This window comes from Arachis duranensis, chromosome 9 (assembly GCF_000817695.3).
Source record: "Arachis duranensis cultivar V14167 chromosome 9, aradu.V14167.gnm2.J7QH, whole genome shotgun sequence".
In the NCBI taxonomy this organism is placed as follows: domain Eukaryota; kingdom Viridiplantae; phylum Streptophyta; class Magnoliopsida; order Fabales; family Fabaceae; genus Arachis; species Arachis duranensis.
In genome coordinates, this window is record NC_029780.3 from 106,087,113 (window position 1) to 106,110,075 (window position 22,963).

Below are 22,963 nucleotides of genomic sequence, written 5' to 3' on the forward strand. Positions count from 1 at the left end.
CTACATAATTTCATTTGTGAAGTAATTCGGAACATTGCTGAATTGTATTCATTTATGGATTTAAAATCATGTAGATGTAAGTGCGTCCCCTAATATTGGATTTGAGGAAGTGTCACTGTTTTTTTATGATTATACCTTTCTTCAAGGTTTTTCACAGATTTGCAGGATCTTTTAGTGTGAGATATTCATTTTTCAATTATTCGTCAAGGTGACGACGAAGGAAGTTCATGGCTTTGACTTTATCCTTTTGAGATGCATTATTTTCAGCTTTAATGGTATCTCCAAGATCCATTGAATCAAGATGGATTTCGACATCTAGTTTCCATGATAAGTAGTTGTTTCTAGATATATCAATAGTATTAAATTCAGGATAAAAAAATTTTGACATAATAAAAATTTATTACCTGAGTTTTCCTAAATTTTGATTAGAATCTAGTGCTGATAATGTGTTGTAAAATAAATAAATAAGAAAGAAAAAATAAATATAAAATAAAGAGATATAAATAAATAAATGTAATATTAATATTCATCATAGTTAATATCTCAATATAATAAAAATGATGCATATATATACTACTAATATATGTAGTAGTAATGTATATATAAAATAGAAAGAAGACTATTAAAAAAAGAGTGTTTTATTTTTGTTGTGTGCTGACTTTATTACTATTTATACGTCTACAAAATATTCATTTTTTAAACTTCATAAAATATAGTCTTTTTTGAGAAACTAAATATTTTTATTGAAAAAATTAACTGCCCAACATAATAAAAAAAGTCACAAAATATTAAAGGGACACCCATTTATATTTATCACAACACAAACTACTAAGTATTATATTAAAAAAATATTATTATATTTATAAAACGTGCTTTTCAAAATTGCTAAATCCTATAATTAAAATGGAAAGCATTTGACTTGAATTGACTCACGGAAAGGTATTGCAGCGGTCAATGTCTATTGTAACTTTGGTCAATCTAGGACAACTGTTGTGAAACCAAAAGAATCCGCAAAATTCTTGGGGATGCATTTGGATTTTCATCTTCAAGTGTCTCACCCTCAAACCCCCTGCCAGCCTCACCGGTGCATCTCCCTAAGGAATCACCTTTCATTCATTAACAAATTAATAAAATCACATAAAACGTTTTAATTAGTTACTATATAAAATTTAATTTCGTATTAACAATATCATATTACATGTAAAAAAATTTATTCACCAAACCAATTATTAATATAAAATATATACTAAAATATAAAATACACACTAAAATTAATTAAATATAAATATATATTATTTAATTTATTTTTAACATGTATTTTGCATTTTAATATATCTTTTATATAGTAATATACATCTAGCATATCATTAAACATAAATATATTGATTCATTTATCTATATTAGTACTAGTATATATACTTAAATATAAAGCTAGAAATCTAGTAATGAAATATAGTCTTACACAGTCTACCATATCCAACTATTACTATTCCCAAAACCAAAGAAACCATTGCAATAACACACATATACGAAGTACCTGAAGAATGACGCTGCAAACCGTAAGAACATTGACAGCAAAAAAATCTCGAATAAACCGAAGTTCGTTGCCACATGCAAAGAACTCATCCATGGGGCTTAAATCAAGATCTGCCTCCTCTATGGTACCAGCTACCACCTTCACTTCAGACCCCGGCGGCTCCGAACCACAGTACTTGAAAACCTTCAAATTTGGCGCCTCAAAACCAATATAATCCGTTCCAATTATGCACCTATCAATCACCAACTTCTTCAGTTCCAATTTCTTTATATCAAAGGATTCAATATCCCAACAGTTCTTCAGGCTCAAACTCTCCATCCACTCGCACGTCGATAACAGCGTCCTAATCGATTCCAATTTCAACGGAATCCAAGCAAGAGTCACATCTTTCAGTGCCACAAACTTGGCGAAAATTTCCAGGCGCCAAACTGCACGAGTAAAGTTCCAAACTCTCCAGTTTCTGGTGCAGATTCTTGTTCTCGTAAACGCGTCTCGGAAATTCAACCGAGCCATCATCGGAGCTATTCTCTTCAGGATGTTCCAAGAAATCGAGTTCCAGATCTTTGACGCCGTCCAGTACGGACGCAGGCTCCGATAATGTCGCTGCAGTTAGGAGGAGGAAATACCTTGAGGGTGAATTTGTGGTGGAGATGGTGGTGCTTGTGCAATGTGATCCAGATCTTGATGAAGTTCTTAAAAGCCTTCCTTTGCGCTACTTGAACGGCTCCACAAGCTTCTTCGTTCTTCCATTCAAGTTCGTCGTTGTTGACTGTGTTGGTAGATTGCCACATCTTCAGCCACTTCTTGGAGAGGATACATGTTTTCGCGGCTTCTTTGAAAGGAAGCGAGGAAAGAATGTAGAGAAGAATGTCTTTTTTCGGGCAATGAAAAAAGTTTGTCAGCTTCTTTTCCCGCCATTTTTCTAGTTCTTGCAATGGCTATGGCCAAGTTTTGACCAGCAAATAATGTCTTTACACATAACATAAAAAAAGTGGTATGCTAATGTGAAAGCGTAACTTCTTGATGCAATAGTATTTTAGAAAATTTGCCATTTAATAATTATAGTTTGTAACATAGATTTAGGTTTTGGTTTGAGAAAAAAAAAAAGAATAAAACAAAAACTTTAGATTGTCCAAAAAAAAAATTACACAGATTTTTTTATATAAAACTCAATAATATCAAAATGGAGCAGACAATAAGAAAGAAAAAAATGGATTAGAAGGTGTAAATTTAATTAACGTATAGGACTTATTTAAGTTTGAAAAAGAAAAAATAAGGTTAAGTTAAAAAAATACAACAAACGTAATTCTAAAAAATACAACAAACGTAATTTATAATTAACGTATTTCTGTTACTTATATTACAATTACTATAAATTAAAATTCTTAACAAAATGATAAATTAAAATTTGGTTAAATACATTTGAGTTAATTAAAAAGATAAAAATTAGTTAGCTAAAATGATATAGTTCGGTAATATGATGAGTAAAAAATTCACTTAAAATTAAACATACTAATTCTATTAATCATTTATAAACTTTTGTTCCTTTAATTTATCTATCTTGTATAACTATTGAAAAAAAAATTAATTATTCAAATAAATATTTAAAAAAAATTATACCTAAAATTGTAGAAAAGTCGTTAATAACTATCAACGACAACGAGCCGCTAATATTATTTAAAATTAATGCTTATAATGTGTTCTAATTTTTCTGAAATGTAATATGCCAATATTTTAATATCTGTTAAATTAAATTTAAATTTTAATTTGTAGTCCAACATTTTTTATCACGTCTATTTAATTTGAAAAATATAACTCAAATTCTAAGAGTTTTAAATTAATAAAGGCTATAATTAACTAATCCATTAATATGTTAATTATGAATTGCGTTTGTTGTATTTTTTTAACTTAACCTTGTCATTATTTTTTAATCAAACTTAAATAAACCTTATACGTTAATTAATTCGGGCCTGCTACACATACAAGCAATAAGGCCTTACAAGTGTTACAAGCCCTCAGCCCACAAACATTCTACACGCGCACTAATTATATTGAATGGAGCGTAACATTCACGCGCTCCCACTCAAACAGTTACGCTTCTCTTCGCGTAAATCGCCCCTTAATGGCAGACTCTTCCACTTCTTCCACTTCTCAAAGCCATTCAGAAAAAATGCAACCCTTCCATTTTCGAGCAACATTCGAAACTCAAGATATACAACTCGTCACTAACATTCGAAAACTCCATCAACACACCATAAAACTCTCGATCAAGAATCTCCAGAGAAAACAAAGCTATAATACTCAAGGTACGTTACATTACCATTCCTGTATATTTTCCAGATTTCGAACTAGATTTTACTGTTCTTCTACGTTGTTGTACGTTTTACTGTTCTTCTTGCTCTACGTCTCATTTTACAGTTTATAATGTTCTAGGTTTTACTGTTATTCTTACTTTTATGTTACAATGTTCTTCTTCGTTCTTGTAGGTGTTACTGTTCTTGTTGTTCTAATTCTTCTGGTAATTAATTTTTGGGGGTATATTCCGTAGTTTGGTGGGTGTATATGGAGTAATTTGTTGGGTGTATATGGCATAAAATGTTGGGTGTATATTTCTGAACTGATATACTGCACTTGCTTATATTTGCTTGTCCATGGGTGTATATTGCTTGACCTTGTAATGTTGCTTGATATTGATGCATGTTTGAGTGATACCTGACTGATATATATGGGTGTATCTGAATCATATCTATGGGTATATCTGACTGATATATATAGGTGTATCTGAATCATATCTATGGGTAGGGTGTATCTTACTGTTATCAATGGGTGTATCTGACTCATATATATGGGTGTATCTTACTAATATCTTTGGGTGTATTTTTTATTTCAGAGAAAATGCAGCGAGAAACCAACCTGGAAGAAATGTAAGAACAAATATATGTCTTACATGAAATCAGTTTTATATAATAGAAATATATCTGACTATAATTTTATTTTTGTTTGCAGCAAACCAAAGATCTTAAGTGTGCAACACATCTCTTAAGTGATAAATGATAAAAGGTTTCAAGAACAAGTATACTGTCTCTCCCCCAATATTGTGGTAAGTGTTACTTCTACGAATTTTGGGTGTATTTTCTGTATTCATTTGGGTGTATTTTTTACGTTCAATTGGGTGTAAATTGTGTCATTTGGGTGTATTTAAAGTATTCACTTGAGTGTATTTTCAGTATTTCATTTGTTGTTTCACAATTGTTGCAGAACATGGCCATTTCGAAGCACCCAAACGGGGAATTTATATCACCTAAAACCAATAAAGAATTCAGGGTGGAAGACTACCCAAGTTTTATTCCCTTCATAGATGCAAAAAAATTAACTTCGCATCCATATGTAAGTTTTCATTTGTAAAATTTGTTAGTACCGTTCTTTACTTATATGCCAAATAAAATAATACACTGTTGAAATGTGGCAATCCTTCAGATTTTTGCACATGTTTGCTACTCGGGCCATTGGTGGTTATGGGTGATTGATACAACAAAGCGGAGATTTCATATACTTGACCCGCTACACAAGAAAGCTCCAAGCGATGAGAGAAAGCAGCTTAATAAATTCACTGTAAGTTGGCTCTGTGTTCTTTACTTTAATAGATATGTGTATTTCAATTCAATATAAGGTGTATGTATGTTTTGCTTTGGGTCTAAGTATGTTCTCCTTTGGGTGTAATTTCTTTGTCGAGTTGGGTGTATTTTGTGAAACCATTTGGGTGTATTTTGTTTATCAAGTTGGGTGTATGTTGTTTATTAAGTTGGGTGTATTCCGTTTATTGTGTTGGGTGTATATTGTCCATTCAGTTGGTTGTATCTTGTGCATTCATTTGGGTGTATTTTATATCTTTAGTATGTTCTAAATAATGATTGTTTGCATTCATTTGGGTGTATTTCATTCGGGTGTATTACTGATTTGTTTTGGTATTTAAGGGATATGTAATTTCAAGAATGAGAACATATGCCGGCGGGGAACCTCTGAAGAAAGACGAGAAGGAGAAGGAAATTAAAGCATCATATGTTAATATATCAGGCCAAAAATCAACGTATAAATTTGTGACTCTGAACATTAAACTTTTCTAAATGAGATTTGTAATTTATTTTTTTCATTTTCAGCTATGACTGCGCTATCTACGTTATGAAGTGACTTGAGTTAATTGAGCCGGAAAACATTAAAAGGGGAAGTATGAATGGGATAATTGGAAACAGGTAACTGTCTTTAGAACTATATAACTCTGTATTACTTTACTGAATTAATATTGCTGTTTAAACAGAATATACTTTTTAATTGTAGGACGAGGTGGACCACTATAGAGTGGAGTATGCTTTGTGGATACTATTCAGTGAAATGAATAAAGAGAGAGATCAAGCAATTAGAGCGAGTAATGCAATAAGACTGTCGAAGCCATCCTCCGTATTATTGAGTCCGTTTTGTCAGATAAATTCTACTGATATAGAAACTGAGTAATCCAACTGCTAGCTAGTTTGTAAATTGAACAAATGCTGTAAAAAATTGCCATTTATAAACAACTTCTATTCAATGAATTTTTTTTTCATAGTTAAACTATATGTGCTATTAAACCTTCTGTGCTGTATTCAAAACCGGTATTACAGGTGATAAAATATGAAGAAAAAAATCAAGGCAGATCTAAACACAAATTATAAACTTTTACACCCAACGGGAGTTTAATATACACCCAAGATTGCTTAAAATATACACCCAAACTGTCTGTGCTATATTCAAAATGTATGAATTACAGGTACTAAAATATGAAGAAAAACATCAAATCAAATATACACCCATAACCTGTGATTGTTTACACCCAAATAAAGTTGAATATACACCCTGAAATCTATCCCCCCTGATGCTTTGAGACTAAAACTTTGAACCCTAAACACTTAAAACCTAAACCCTTACCCCTAACCTGTAAACCCTAAAACCCTAAACCCTAATATTATATATATGTATCTATATGTAAAATGTGAATTCACAAAAATACACCCAAAAGAACAGTGCTTTTACACCCATATTCTGTAAAACTATACACCTAAAGAGTTATCCCTTGCTGCTGGTACCCTAAACTGATAATTCATAATATGTCCTTGATATTGGCTGGAATTTGAATGCACCACTGATGCAGCATCAAACAGGTTTATCTGAATATAACACTCACATATTAGCTAAACTATTAACGAGAAAAATAAACTCAATCACCACAAATTTAAAGAACATCACTTTTACCTCGCTTAAAACTTTTGTTTTCTTCTTCTTTGTGGCATTTGCAATCTGTTTGTCCAACTTTGAACCTAGCCTATTTTTAGGACGTCCTCTTGTTTGAATCCTTGGCAGGCTTTGAAGCTCGTTAACGGATTCCAAGTTGGCGTCTTCGTGGGATAAAGAAGATGTCCCCTTTCTTTTGGCTTTTAATGATTCCATCTCAGCCATGACGTTATCGTACGCACGGTGTAGAATTGCAGTCAGCTCCTCCGATTCAGATGCAAATTCGCAAATATTTTGCGAACAAAAAACCAATTGGTTAAACCTCTTGCTTCTTGGCTCCATCAGTGGCTCGTCGTGGCTGCTCTTGATGTGTGTGTGTCGCCTCTTTACCTTCTTGCTCCATCGTTCCAGTATATATCTAGGTGACACTTGGCTTACTTGTTCAAAGCTTAACACGCTTAGTGCGTGATGACACAGTATCCCTATTGACTCGAATAATAATCATTGGCATTTTACCTCGGCTGCAACTGAGTTGTAAGTAACCACAAACTTGTTGAATATTGAGCTGGAAACTTGTTCTCCGACTTCGTATACTGAATAGCCTAGAGCGAAATTCGTTAATCTGGTGATGCAATTCGCCTTTCCTCTGAATTGCGCTTGGACTTTCCTAAACTTTTGATGAGTGTACACATCTTGAAACTGGGCTTCAATGGAGGATTTGGTTGCACACGGTATGACCGTATGAAAATCTGCAGCATCTGATTCTCTCTCTGCTTGCTCCCTGCTTTCGAGGCAATTATCGTATTGTTTGACGAACTGAATAAGCGAGCTGTTCTGGGTGATAAACTTGTTAAAAAATGAATGCATGCTCTCGCTCCTTTGTGTGCTTCTCATCCCTGCCCAGAAGTGGTGATCCAGATAGATAGGAACCCATATATAACGGTCTTCATACAGATCTGCAGAATACACCCAAACACAGACTATAAATACACCCGAAAAAACATGCAATTTACACCTCTGCTTCAGATTTTAAACAAAAATTACCTGAAAGCCACTTGTTGTCCACAAGACCAAAATTCAACAGAAAATCATTCCAATTCCTATCGAATGAGTCTTTGCTATGAGAGTTCCAAATAACTTGGCTCATTTCTTGTTCAATATCTGCATGTCCCTTGTACCCGTTTAATTTGCTTGGAATATTCTTCATGATGTGCCAAATACACCAACGGTGAATTATTGTTGGCATACAAGCCTCTAAAGCCCTTTTCATTGATGCGCATTGATCGGTGAGAAACCCTTTCGGAGCGTTTCCTCCCATGCAACGAAGCCAACATTGAAATAACCATTTGAATGATTCAATTTCTTCGTTTTTCATCAAAGAGCATCTGAGAAGTGTTGACTGACCGTGGTGATTCACCCCGACAAAAGAACCACAGACCAAATTATACCTGAAACAAATTACCATAGTGCAGAATTCAAAATCATTAGGTACACCTTAACAAATGCTTCGTATACACCCGAAAAACATCCAATATACACCTCTGCTGCGGATTCAAAAAAATACATTAATTTAGCATCATAAACAGGGGCAGTTTGTTACCTGTTTGTATTGTCGGTGGTGTCAAATGAAATGACGTCTCCGAAATACTCAAAGGCAGCTCTACTTCTTGCATCAGCCCAAAAAGCCAGCTTAATCGATTGATCCTCCTCGAGTTCAAGCTCAAAAAGAAATTCTGATTCTTCTCTTTCATTCTTAACAAATATTTCCCGAATTCCTTTGCATCTTTTTGTTCGGAAACATTCCGTACTTCCCTGGTAATGTAATTCCTCACGTCCTTTTTGATAAAATTTAACTCGCGGTGAACCCCGGCAGCCGCAACAAATGATTGGTAGGTTTTGCTTGGTCTGATACCGGCCTCCTCGTTATTCTCTATTGTACGACGAATGGACATGCTTAGTTCCCTGTGCTGTTTGAGCATCTCTGCTTTACTTGGACAGCAGGGGTGTGAATGATCCAGCACAACCTTTGAAATGATCCAAGCACCGACATCCTTCAATGTGTGTATATAAATTCTTGCAGGACAGTTTAAACCGGCTGTCGGATTAGTCTTCTCGGTCGGAGATATTTTAGATTTCCATTTTCCCTCTCTGCTACATGTAATCAATTAATTCTTAATCTCGTTTCCCTTCCTATTTGTGCTCCGAACTCTTGTAGAAAAACCTGCAGCCTTGGCGTAGTTCCTGTAAAATTTTCCAGCATCTTCAAGGGTGGTAAAGGTTATTCCAACCTTCGGAACAAACTGGTCATCAACAACCGAGAGAGGCTGCAGAATACACCATGTCAAAAATTATAAATACACCCAATCATGTCTGATATGATACACCCGAACCGCAACAACTCAACTAAAATGACAATAAAAGCCATAAACTGTAAATACACAGGCTGCAGAATACACCATGTCAAAAACTAAAAACACATCTAATCATGTCTGATATAATACACCCGAACAACAACAAGTCAGTTAAAATAACAGAAAAAGCAGTAAACTGTAAATACACCCACACTTCTAGCAAAAATACACCCAAAAAAGATCTGAGCTACACCCGAGCGTCTGCTATAAATTCCATATAATTAATCAAAACTAATACATTACATTCAATCCATAGATTTATCTTCATGCATTATTTTGATAGTCAATGTTCACGAATTATTCACCTACACAATGCTATACAAATTACTGCAACAAAATTCATTGTAATCCTATATAAATCAAATCTCAGGAACTTCGTTAGATTCAAATTCATAGTCCACTTCGCCTGGATTCAGCTAACAATCTGAGGTTGAATCATCCATTATCTTCAAAACGAGTTCAAACTTTGATTTCAGAAAATGAAAAATCAAATAGAAAACGAAATTGGAGTTGCAGAGAGAGGAACTAACGTAAATGACGAAGAAGAAACGAGTGAGAAAGGAGAGGAAAAGAACGATCGAAGAAACAAGGGGAAGCTTCGCGAGAAGAAGAACGAGCAAATCTGCAAATAACGAAAACGAAGAAGGAAACAAATCTTTTAAATTTGGTAGTTAGATATACGCGGGATCCCTATATAGCGCGTGTATACAACGTAACCCTTGGAGCGCGTTTTGGGGTTTTATTTGTTAATGAACTTGTAAACCATACAAGTCATTAGGGCTTGTATGCAGAGCTTTTCTGTAATTAAATTTACGCCTGCTAACCTTTTTTTTCTTTCTTATTGTCTGCTTCATTTGATATTATTGAGTTTTATATAAAAAAACCTGATGTAAATATTTTTGGACAATCTAAAGTTTTTTTTTATTCTTATTTTTTTTTTCATTCCAAAACGTAAACCCATGTTACAAACAATAATTATTAAATGGCAAATTTCTTAAAATACCATTGCATCAAGAAGTGTAAGTTATCCCCTTTCATATTAACATACCACTTTTTTTATGCTACGGGTAAAGATACCATTCCCAGATCAAAACTTGACCATGGTAAGCCATCCTATACTGTACTACCAGAGAAGTGACCTTACTATTTAGTATTTATATTTATAGGGAGGTTTTGAACATTTAATTAAGTGGCCATCACCCCACCCATTTTATCTAATTTCCCACATGCTGTAACTCTATATTTAAGGAAAATTATTTCTATTACTTCGCCAAGTTTTATTCAACCTCAATAAAGTTTTATTTGTATGTGCACCTTGATTAAGTGTACCAATTATTCACGTGTTTTTTATTATTAATTTTTTTAGAGTTTAACAAAAATTAAATTATAGAGTTTTTGTTATAGAACTCTAATAATATATCGTAAAATAAATTTTTAAAAAATAAACTAATAAAATAAAACACATGAATAAATTTATATATTAACAAAATTAAAAATATTAAACTACATAAATTTGACTAAACAGTAAAACTATAGATCAGAAGATATTTTTACTTTTAGTCATACTATTTTATTTAAGAAAAAGTATAATTAATCAACAGTTGTCAATTTATTATCAAATAAAAATATGTTTTTGCTCCATCTTATCAAAATACATACTAAATGATGAGCTTTTGAGTCTAATGTATAGACAGTATAAAATATTCTATATAATCATGCAATTACGTTTATCTTTTTTATAATTATTTATATTGTTAATAAAAATAATAATTATTTTTTAAAATAAAACATCTCTTAAATCCATTCTTGAAGTTGAACTACTTCTCGAGCGATCTTCTCGCAAAACGAGTCTCTGGGCACATGGAGGGGAAGCTGTAATAAGAGCAGCAGAAAGCTCTAGGAAATATCATCGAATTCATTATATTGGTATCTGGATTTGATGAGAGTTGAAATTGATTGTAGGATCAAAAAAGCTATAATAGTGGACTAGTGAAGGTTGCCATTAGTCGAGAATGAGCAAGAAGAGAAGACTGAAAGCCTAGAAGTCAAAGCTTTCTTCCTATTATCAAGGAATCCGCTTTTCAAGTCAATTGAGCACACAAGAAGTTGTCCAGAGTAGAGTTAGGGGGAGGCAAAGTTAGTCCAGTTACAGGTTACAGGTAAGCTCATGAATGCCTTATTAGAGGGAATACCTCTTTCAAGCTTTCAAGTGAGTGAAGTTAGTCGGGGGTATAATCAAATTCCTATCACTCCAGCAAAATAGTTTTTTAGTTGTAAATAGCAAAAAACGTCATTTAAATGCTCCTTTAGCCTTATCGTGTTACTATTCAGAGATCCTATTCCTAGGGCATTGGATGGGCATCAGAGCCATCGATCGACTTTGGCTGAAACAGGCCTACCCGTAGAGTTATCCTTTCCCAAGTGCTTACTTCTTTTCTTTAGTCAACAGATTCGGCTAGCAATGTAACCTATAATCTAAGTAGTCCTGCATCTTCTAAACTTGAGATTTAGAACAGAACTTCTACCAACATTTCGTCCGAGCCTTAACCGCTCATTTCGCTATCGCTCAAACTCCCTAGCTTTCTTCGTTCGTCTAAGTTGGTCGAACACTACGTTCCTCGATCTTCTTCTACAACAAAGGGCGCCACCCTCCCCCTTACCCTACTTTTTCCACCCTCTGACCAGACACATAGAAGAATCATTTGTCTTCTAGGATGAGCCTTAGAATGTTTTGAAAAGCCGGGCTTAACTACTTAACGAGGCAGAGAAATACAATTCTAAATGAGCGCAAACATGAAAACCTTCTATTCTACCTTCTAAAATGAAATTAGCTCAATAGAAGGGCGCCCCTACCCACCTCTCGGGGTGGCCTCGCTCATCAATCTAACATGAGCTACTACTCCATGTACGAATTGAAAGCTCTCACTGGTGAACCCAAAACTAAACTAAACTGCACTAAACTAATTTTTAAAGAAGTAGAAAAATGCGTTCAGGAACCCGATTTGAATACCGAGCCCTATAAGCCAATTATAATCTAGAGACAGAGCAGCGAAACTGGGATTTAATTGGGTCAGAAGGGCCCTAAGACAAACAAATAGACAATGAGGACGATTTGGATGCCCTCTATATAATAGTTTGCCTTACAGCTCACTTTGGAAGTATGGCTTACCTGAAAAACTTCCACTCCCCTCGTTGACAATCACCAATGAACTTCGACCACGGCCAGGATTCTTTCTACTACAAAACAGTCGAGCAACCGTTGAATTTCTAGAACGGTCACAGCCTACATAACTTGTCTCCCTCTTTTCAAGAAAGTCAGTCTCAGACCATATGTAGTTCTTGGTCCTTTTTTTTATAGTTCCTGACATTTTGGTTTTCATGAAAGTCCTTAATCGAATGTTGTCTTACAATTATTTGTACTACTGAAAGAGGGGCCATAAGAGGTCCGGGTTTGTGTTCAAAACGGAAAGCCAGTCTTGATACTCGGACTTCTTATCCGGTATCTCTAAGTTGGAAAGAATGGTTCCGGAGAATCCCCAAGCCAGGTCATTTTCTTCTGCCGAGTGGACAGAAAGTTGCCATTTTAGTCACCCCCGGGTTTGGAAATGCTGAAATTGCTCAAAAATCAAAGTGTAACTTTTCTTTTAAGAGTGTAACTTGATTTGGATCTGTTTCGGTCGCATCCGGAGATAAACTACCAGCAGGCCCATGGACAGAAAAAGACGATTCACTGGGCTCCCCCCATAGGGTCCCTATTTACTGAGGAGTCGCCTGATGATCAGATTTTTGACGGTTTAGAATTTCACTAATGAAACCTCGTTATAAAGTATAGTTTCTAAACCAAACAATAATCCTTTCATACAAAAAGTTGTTTGTCACAAGTACAAACCCCTAAATTTATAAACCGAAGTATTGGACCTCGGGTCGTTCTCCCTAGGAATTGTAATGAAGTGTCTTGTTATTGGTTGTGAATAGAGTTATATTTGGGGTTTTTAAGATTTTAGACAAGAAATATAAATGGCAAAGAAAATAAACTAACAACTAGCAAAGCTCTTGGCAAGATATGAGAACTAGAAGTCCTATCCTAGTTATCCTTCTCAATTGTGATGGGACATTCTTCCAAGCATTTCATCAAACACTTGGAAGGTACAAAAGAAAAGTATAGTAAATCACAACAAGAATGAATTCTAACAATAATTGAATGCAAAGAATTAACAACAACAATCAAGGAAATCACAATTATCATGAATTACCTCAAATTGCATTATTGAAAGAGGAAATAAAAGAACAACAATCTATCCATAACAAGATGAAGAATCATAAGAAGTAAAGTACATAACTAGAGAGAGAAAGAGGAGAAGATTAAGAATTGGTGAAGGAAAAGTGAATCAAAGCATGAATTAAACCTAGATCTAAGAAGAGAGATTAACCTAAACCTAATCCTAATTCTAGAGAGAAGTGAGAGCTTCTCTCTCTAAAACTAACTCTAAACTAATCCTAGTTATGCTATATGATTCCCAGATGTCTTCCCCTTCAATCCTTGATCTTTTTATTCCTTTCTCCTAGCAATTGGCACCAAAATGGGTTCAGAAACCCTCTCAAATCGCCAGGCACGTGTTGCTTTAATGAAGTCATGTGCGGTCATCGACGCGTGCGCGCACGGTACGCGTGCACGTCCCTGGTCGATTCTGCAATGTGCGCGCGGGTGCCTTATGCGCGTGCGCGTGCATGGCTGACTTTGCTTCTTTGACTTTTTATGCTTCTCTCCACTTGTATGCTTCCTTCCTTGCTTCATTTGATCCATACCTAGCCTATTTCAATCCTGGAATTACTAGCAAACACATCAAGGCATCTTATGGGATCAAGGAGAAATTAGAATTCATCAAAATAAGGCTTAAAAAGCATGTTTTTACACTTAAGCATAAATATGGGAGAGATTACAAAACCATGCTAATTCATAGGCTAAATGTGACAAAAAGTTATCAAAATACTCTAAATTCAATACAAGATAAACCCTAAAAATGGGGTTTATCAACCTCCCCACACTTAGACCTTAGCGTGTCCTCATGCTAATCAACCTCCCCACACTTAAACCTTAGCATGTCCTCATGCTAAATTAAGAAGGAACTAAGGGTTATGACATTTATTAAATGCAACTAAACTATATGGGTCCTATCTAAATGCAACTACCTAAAGTAAATGCAAATGCTTAGTTCAAACAAATCAATTCCCAAGAGAACATGTGTAAGCACAATAGTTAGGGCAATAGGAGTTAAGTCTAAACCACAATTGTATTAAATTATCAAAAAGAGTTCAAACTTGCAAGAATATATATAATATGGGTGAATACATGTAATTGAACTTTTGAACCCTCACCGGATGTGTATCCGCTCTATTCGCTCAAGTGTTTAAGGGTTAATCCACTCAATTCTCTTCTATTCAAGCTTTCCAAAATTTGATTTTCTTCTAACAATCAACACATATTCAATGCATGCATACATTCATCATGAGGTCTTTCATTTAGGTTGTGATGGAGTTAGGGTCAAGGTAGGATCATTTATGGTTAAGTGGACTAGAGTTTAGATCTTTGATAAGTGTAGACTTTCCCACTAACCTATGCAATGACCTATACCATAGACTTCCCCACCTAACTATATAATGACCTATACAAGTTCAAACTATTCTAACTACCCATTCTTCACTTTTTTTTCTTACATATTCATGCATTCTATTCTTTAATTCATAACACTTATGCATTGATTCCTTTTTGTTGAACTTCACCTTGGGGCATTTTGTCCCCTTTTTATTATTTTTCTTCCTTTTCCTACATACATTTTTTCTTTTCTTTCCTTTTCTTTTCTTTTTTTTCTTTTTCACTTTTTTTTCTTTTTTTTTCTTTTCATTTCTCATACAAGAACATCAATGCGTAAGGTCTATACATTTAATCAATACATGAGTATGTACCAATTCCCCAATATTTACAACAAAAATGCAAAACTACCCTTTTATTCAACCAATGTCCAATGTTCCCAAGCCTCACCAACTTTGAATAATAAACACTCTCACTAGCCTAGGCTAATCAAAGATCCAAACAAGGACTTTCATTGGTTTTCCGTCGTGGGCTTGTAATGTGCTAAAATGAGAATAAGTTGGTTAAGCATAGGCTCAAAATTGGCTAACAATGGGGAGTAAAAGGTAGGCTATTTGGGTAAGTAGGCTAATGAAATAATGGCCTCAATCATACAAATGCATGAATACAAGAAATAGATGGACATATCGAATCAAGCAAATCAAGGATCATAATCATAGAAAGAGAACAATTTCACACAAGAATGGAAAATAAGTGGTTATAAAATGTAACCACATCAATAGGCTCAAGTCTCACAAGCTTGTGTTCTTAATTCAATACATGCTTCACAAAGTATGAATTCAAGCAAGTTTCACCAAAAATTTTCTTTCAATCAATTGGGTTAATGCCCTATATTTAAATTTCTTGAAAAATCTCAATATTTGACTAAGCATTGTTGTGATTGAAAAATGCAAAAATTTCCTTAGTTTACCCTTTCCTTTTCCGCTTAAAACCACTTTCTTATGCAAAAAGGGTGACTAAGTGTTTGCAATTCAAAGTATGATTTCTAATCACAACCACAACTAAAAAGAAAGATATGCAAAAATGTGTAAAGAAAAATCCAACTAAAAGTATGAAAGTTATCATCTACAACATTTAAAGATATCTATAAGCATCAAAATATCTAAAATCCAAAATAAGCGGTAAAGGTATCCAAAGTAAACTCAAAATGCATCAAAATGTATACAAAAGATATGCAAAATAAGATACTAGGAGAGTAGCCAAAAAGTTCACCGGTCCCCTCCCCATACTTAAGATCAAGCATCGTCCTCGATACTAAACCGGAGGATCAGTGGAAGGTACAACAGTGGGCTCTGGCTCTGTCTGTGGCTATGGGACCGGCTCTGCATGGGTCTGATGTGTCTCTGTGGTGTCTGGGGCATCTGGAGGGGCATCCTGCTGAGTCGGTGCCTCCGCATCCTCCTCCTGATGATCCTGCTCATCGGAGGCCGGAGAGTCGAGAAGCGGAGGTATGACAGCACCTAGAGAAATGAGCGCCTGGTCCATCCGATCCAGTCGGCGTCTGACATGGAGTCTCTCGCGCTCTAAAAACCGAAATAGACGCTGGACCAGTAAGTAGGTGGGCTCAGGTGCTGCAAGAGGAACTGTCGATGAAGACGGAGCTGCTGCTGTAGAGGAAGATGGGGCTGCTGTAGGGGCTGATGGTGAAGCTGTCCCCACTACTGCTCTAGCCCTGGAACGGCGTCTAGCTGGGGGCTTCTCGTGCACCCAACCACCCCAAGGGATAGTAACCTCCCTGTCATCTGCATTAGGGGGTGGTGGTATCACATCATCATCTAGCCAGGGGACCTCAGCTAGGGCCGCCATACTCGTGACCAAGGTAGGAAATGGAAGTAGGCCACGAATATGCACCCGCCACATGCACTGTCGGATAAGTCGAGGAAAATAGACGTCCTTCCCCTCCATGACACACCCAATTAGCAGAAGCATCTCCATAGGGATCTCAGAGAAGTGAGTGGTAGGCAAGACATAGTGGGCAAAGATCATCTGCCAAGTCTTGGCCTCCCTGGTCAACTGAGCAAATAGCATCCCCTTAGGCTTGGTGTTGGTCGCATCCATGACCCATGTAGCATTCGATAGCCCAATCACGCGCCTAAGCGCCTCAGAGTCAAAGGTCATGGTATGGATAGCCATCTCTGCCTGCTGATGGGCACACATGTCATCAGTAATGTGCCGACACTGTAATGCCTCCTCTATCGTAGTCTCAGTGATCTTAACCTCTCTACCCCTCAACTGAACCGAATCCAAAGTGGGACGGAAGAAGTTGCAATAAAATTCCTTCACCCAAGAGATGTTAATATCCCCCAAATCCCTGTCAACAAAATCTATACCCAACTCAAGGATCCGACTAGTAATGGACCGTCGGACATCATTGGGGAGAATAAGCTTCTTCTTGGTATTCAGTTTTGTTGTCCGATACTTGGAAAGTCGAAGCTCACAGTAGAGATTGGGGAACTTAGTCGGATCAGTAGAAGGTAACAGCTAATTTTCTTTTTCTTCGTCATTTAGAGGATTCTTAGCATAATTCTTGTAGATGGAGGGAATAGAGGGTGTAGAGTGTTTTCTTTTCTTGGAGGTAGTGGCTATGGCTTTTCCTTTATCCGACATCCTGAAAAATATGATAGAATATAAGCAATGAAACACTTAGCATGTAACAAAGAAGGCATGTTCAGGATACAATTGGCTAATAACAATCATGATGTTGAAATGAACTTGAAAAGAATTGGTAAACAAGTAAGCATAAGTGAACAAGTAAGCCAAGAATGCAATATTCACTAAAGTCAACAACCCTTACTCAATAAGCAATAAAATAATCATACTTTAGAAAGAATGGTTAAAGAGGGTTAAAGGTGAGTAGAAGTTAAATGGTTAAAGAAATTAGTGAGTTAGAAAAGTGGATTAGTGGTATGATGATATTTAGGCTCAATTAAAAGAGAAGTTCTGGTTCATGTTCACAATAATAGGTGTAAATCCGGGAAGTTGAAAGGAAACGGAAATTAGCCCAAATTACAATAGAGATTAAGATGAAAACAAATTTCTTGAAAATTGGGCAGCGTTCCGGCTTAAAATTAGACATTTCCGGATAGCAAAATAGCACAAATAGCAAGAAAGCAACATCAATTAAGCACAGCAGTAGTGGTATAGCATGCAGGCAACACAATTTGCACAAAATAGCAACCCAAAATCAACATACAGTACCCAAGGAAACAAACAGCAAATATGCACATACGGAGCACTTATCAGGCCTAGAATCCTCTATCCAGTCCTAGCTACCTAACCGCAATTATTTCTAACTAATCCTAACATACAACATTCCAATTCTAACTAACTAACAGAGAATTAACAGAAATGACGGTTTCATAGAAAGAAGAATTAGGACAGGAACCTGGGAGCTAGGCAGAATCAAAAATGAGAAAGGGAATTGGAGTCGGAACGGAAGCAGCAGAATCAGTGAGTCGCGCCGCCGTGGATGGTGGCGGTAATGGCAGGGCGGTGATTGTGGCGGCGTTCGGAGGAGTGAGAGACTGAGTAGAATGGATGAGTGAAAGAGAGAAAGCGAAGAGGTGTTGGGTGGTGGTGAGAGAGAGAGAGAGAGAGACCGGCCGTGTGATGGTGGTAGCCGGCGGTTGAGGTGAGAAGAAGAAAATGGAAATGGTGAGGGAGAAGAGAGTTTAGAATTTTTGATGATTGAATTTTTGACGGTTTAGAATTTCACAAATGAATTCTCGTTGCAAGTATAGTTTCTAAACCAATCACTAATCCTTTCATACAAAAAATTGGTTGTCACAAGTAACAAACCCCTAATTTTATAAACCAAAGTATTCAAACCTCGGGTCGTTCTCCCTAGGAATTACAATAAAGTGTCTTGCTATTGGTTATGAGTTATTTTTTTGGGGTTTTGATAAGAAACATGAAAGATAAATGGCAAGAAAGTAAACTAACTCCCTACTCACCCCAAGCCCCAATGGATGATTCTCTCACTTTGCTACTTCAAGGGCAAGAAGCCATGAAGCGGGATACACTTGAGTTTGTGACCAATTTGACCAAGGTGGTGCAAGCTCTAGTCCACCAATGTTTGAATACTCAAGTTTCCCCCGTAGCCACATGTGGAAAACCTAAAGAAGAGCAAAGCATGAAGGAGAGATTGGAAACTCCGGTGGGGGATGAGGGATGCCATTTTGTATTGGAGCAACTAGAGGAAGCCATGATTATTGAAGAAAAGGAAGAAGTGGTTGAAGATTTAGGAGATGTTGAAAGTCCATGGGAATGTAGCATCATGGAAAACTCTTCCAAGAAACTTGATATTGATGTTGAGGAGGGTGCGCAACCTCCAAAGCATATCATTGTTGGAGACTTGGAAGAAGCTTATCAAGAGATGGATTCAATCATGGACGAATTTCTCTCTACAATGGAATGCTCTCCCATTGGACGTGAAGTTGAAACTATAAAAGAGTGTGCACGACCTCCCAAGGAAAATGAAAATGGCATGGTGTATATTGAAATTGAAGAATATGAAGAGGTCGATCAAGAGATAGATTCATTCATTAATGAATTCCTATCCAAAATTGACTCACCTCCCATTGGGCAAGATAAAGTTCTTGAAGACAACGCCAAGCCATGTGATAAAAAGGGAAAGGTTGAAATCGAGGAAGCTCGCAAAGAGGTGGAAATACACAAAGAAGAATACAAGGAAGTAGACCTTGCATTGTCTAAGTGTGGGGAGGTCCCCCTTCCCAAGTCACCCTCCAACACAACATTCAAGTGGGTAAAACTCTTATCCCTAAGCTTTCCTTTCTCACTTGAATATGGTTTAATTGAAAATGATGGTCAACTTAGAGCTCTTTGTGGAGTTAAAAGCATAAGAGAGTTGTGTAGTGGTTGCAAGTTAGGAATTAGGCTCATTAAGGTCAAAGCTTCAAGGTATAGGAACGATGATTGGAAGAATACCACTTTATATGGGTCTCGACAGAAGGCTAGGTGTGCTAAAGAAAATTCTACACGTCAACCACCTGGAAAGAAAAAGTATGAAGATCAAATTGAAGACGGGTGTACTTAAGGACTTAAACTAAAAGTGCTAGGTGGGAGACACCCCACCATGGTAAACTCTTTCCACTCTCTTTTAAATTTGCTTAATAAGTGATTTGAGTTACCATTGTAGGTAGATGTTTCATATAAATTTGTTTGTACAACTTAATTGTTAGCTTAGTCACATGTATGTTGTGTTTAGTAGTAGATGAATAATATCAAATTGCATTTTTTGTGAATTGTATGATGGTTGATTGAATAAAGAGTTGTGAGCAGTATGGGGAGCACCCAGCAAAATTTTTCTGAAAAAAGGGGGGGTGGACGCGCGCGCACAATGTACACGCACGCGTCCCTGAGCGGATGCATCATCACCCACATCCTCGAGAGTTGGGCTTCTCTTGGGCAACCACTATGCCATGAGCCCAACCTGACCCACGCTGACGCGCACTACGTGCGTGCGCGCAGATTATGAGAACATGAAAGTTCACGCAGACGCGCACCTGCCGCGCCCGCGTCGATCTGCTGCTGCAATTTTTTTGAGCCAAGCCCCAGAGAGTTGAGCCGGATTTGGGCCAACTTTAAGCCCCCAGCCCAACCCAATTTACACGGATGCGCACTTGCCGCGTGCGCGCCCATATGCCCAGGGAGGAACAGACGCGAGCGCACGCATCGCGCTAGCGCGCCTTAGCAAAAATTACCAATGTACGCGGACGCGCACTTGCCGCGCGCGCGTCCCTTACATGCTGCCGCCACTCTAGGTTTTTGCCCCGAGAGTTGGGCGCGCGTCAAGCCCACTCTAAGCCTCAGGCCCAACTCCATGTACACGTGCGCGCGCCGTACGCGCACGCGCCCTTGCATAGTTGCGCACCCACGCTTGAGCGCACTGCACGCTCACGCGTGAATCCCCAGTTTTCATCAATGTACGCGGACGCGCAAGGTGCGCGCTCGCGTCGATTCAAAAAAGGGGATAACCCTAATACGCGAAGAGCGTTCCGCAGTCGCGCACTCTCTTCTCCCTCACCATTTCCATTTTCTTCTTCTCACCTCAACCGCCGGCCACCACCATTACACGGCCGGTCTCTCTCTCTCTCTCTCACCACCACCCAACACCTCTTCGCTTTCTCTCTCTCTCACTCATCCATTCTGCTCAGTCTCTCACTCCTCCGAACGCCGCCATAATCACCGCCCTGCCATTACCGCCACCATCCACGGCGGCGCGACTCACTGATTCTGCTGCTTCCGTTCTGACTCCAATTCCCTTTCTCATTTTTGATTCTGCCTAGCTCCCAGGTTCCTGCCCTAATTCTGCTTTCTATGAAACCGTCATTTCTGTTAATTCTCTGTTAGTTAGTTAGAATTGGAATGTTGTATGTTAGGATTAGTTAGAAATAATTGCGGTTAGGTAGCTAGGACTGGATAGAGGATTCTAGGCATGATAAGTGCTCCGTATGTGCATATTTGCTGTTTGTTTCCTTGGGTACTGTATGTTGATTTTGGGTTGTTATTTTGTGCAAATTGTGTTGCCTGCATGCTATACCACTACTGCTGTGCTTAATTGATGTTGCTTTCTTGCTATTTGTGCTATTTTGCTATCCGGGAATGTCTAATTTTAAGCCGGAACGCTGCCCAATTTTCAAGAAATCTGTTTTCATCTTAATCTCTATTGTAATTTGGGCTAATTTCCGTTTCCTTTCAACTTCCCGGATTTACACCTATCATTGTGAACATGAACCAGAACTTCTCTTTTAATTGAGACTAAATATCATCATACCACTAATCCACTTTTCTAACTCACTAATTTCTTTAACCATTTAACTTCTACTCACCTTTAACCCTCTTTAACCATTCTTTCTAAAGTATGATGATTTTATTGCTTATTGAGTAAGGGTTGTTGACTTTAGTGAACATTGCATTCTTGGCTTACTTGTTCACTTATGCTTACTTGTTTACCAATTCTTTTCAAGTTCATTTCAACATCATGATTGTTATTAGCCAATTGTATCCTGAACATGCCTTCTTTGTTACATGCTAAGTGTTTCATTGCTTATATTCTATCATATTTTTCAGGATGTCGGATAAAGGAAAAGCCATAGCCACTGCCTCCAAGAAAAGAAAACACTCTACACCCTCTATTCCCTCCATCTACAAGAATTATGCTAAGAATCCTCTAAATGACAAAGAAAAAGAAAATCAGCTGTTACCTTCTACTGATCCGACTAAGTTCCCCAATCTCTACTGTGAGCTTCGACTTTCCAAGTATCGGACAACAAAACTGAATACCGAGAAGAAGCTTGTTCTCCCCAATGATGTCCGACGGTCCATTACTAGTCGGATCCTTGAGTTTGGTATAGATTTTGTTGACAGGAATTTGGGGGATATTAACATCTCTTGGGTGAAGGAATTTTATTGCAACTTCTTCCCTCCCACTTTGGATTCGGTTCAGTTGAGGGGTAGAGAGGTTATAATCACTGAGACTACGATAGAGGAGGCATTACAGTGTCGGCACATTACTGATGACATGTGTGCCCATCAGCAGGCAGAGATGGTTATCCATACCATGACCTTTGACTATGAGGCGCTTAGTCGCGTGATTGGGCTACCGGATGCTACATGGGTCATGGATGCGAACAACACCAAGCCTAAGGGGATGCTATTTGCTCAGTTGACCAGGGAGGCCAAGACTTGGCAGATGATCTTTGCCCACTATGTCTTGCCTACCACTCACTTCTCTGAGATCCCTATGGAGATGCTTCTGCTGATTGGGTGTGTCATGGAGGGGAAGGATGTCTATTTTCCTCGACTTATCCGACAGTGCATGTGGCGGGCGCATATTCGTGGCCTACTTCCATTTCCTACTTTGGTCACGAGTATGGCGGCCCTAGCTGAGGTCCCCTGGCTAGATGATGATGTGATACCACCACCCCCTGATGCAGATGACAGGGAGGTTACTATCCCTTGGGGTGGTTGGGTGCACGAGAAGCCCCCAGCTAGACGCCATTCCAGGGCTAGAGCAGTAGTGGGGACAGCTTCACCATCAGCCCCTACAGCAGCCCCATCTTCCTCTACAGCAGCAGCTCC

At 37.6% G+C, this 22,963-nt stretch overlaps 1 protein-coding gene across 1 annotated transcript in view; it reads right to left on the reverse strand.

Moving 5' to 3' along the window:
• Positions 1-941: 941 nt before the first annotated feature.
• LOC107466700 (putative F-box/LRR-repeat protein At5g54820) overlaps positions 942-22,963 on the reverse strand; it is a 63,964-nt gene continuing 41,942 nt past the window's right edge. Inside the window, exon 3 of the mRNA XM_052254124.1 lies at positions 942-1,106. Coding sequence (XP_052110084.1) covers positions 1,095-1,106 — 12 coding nt within the window. The 3' untranslated portion in view covers positions 942-1,094. The remainder of the gene's footprint in view (positions 1,107-22,963) is intronic.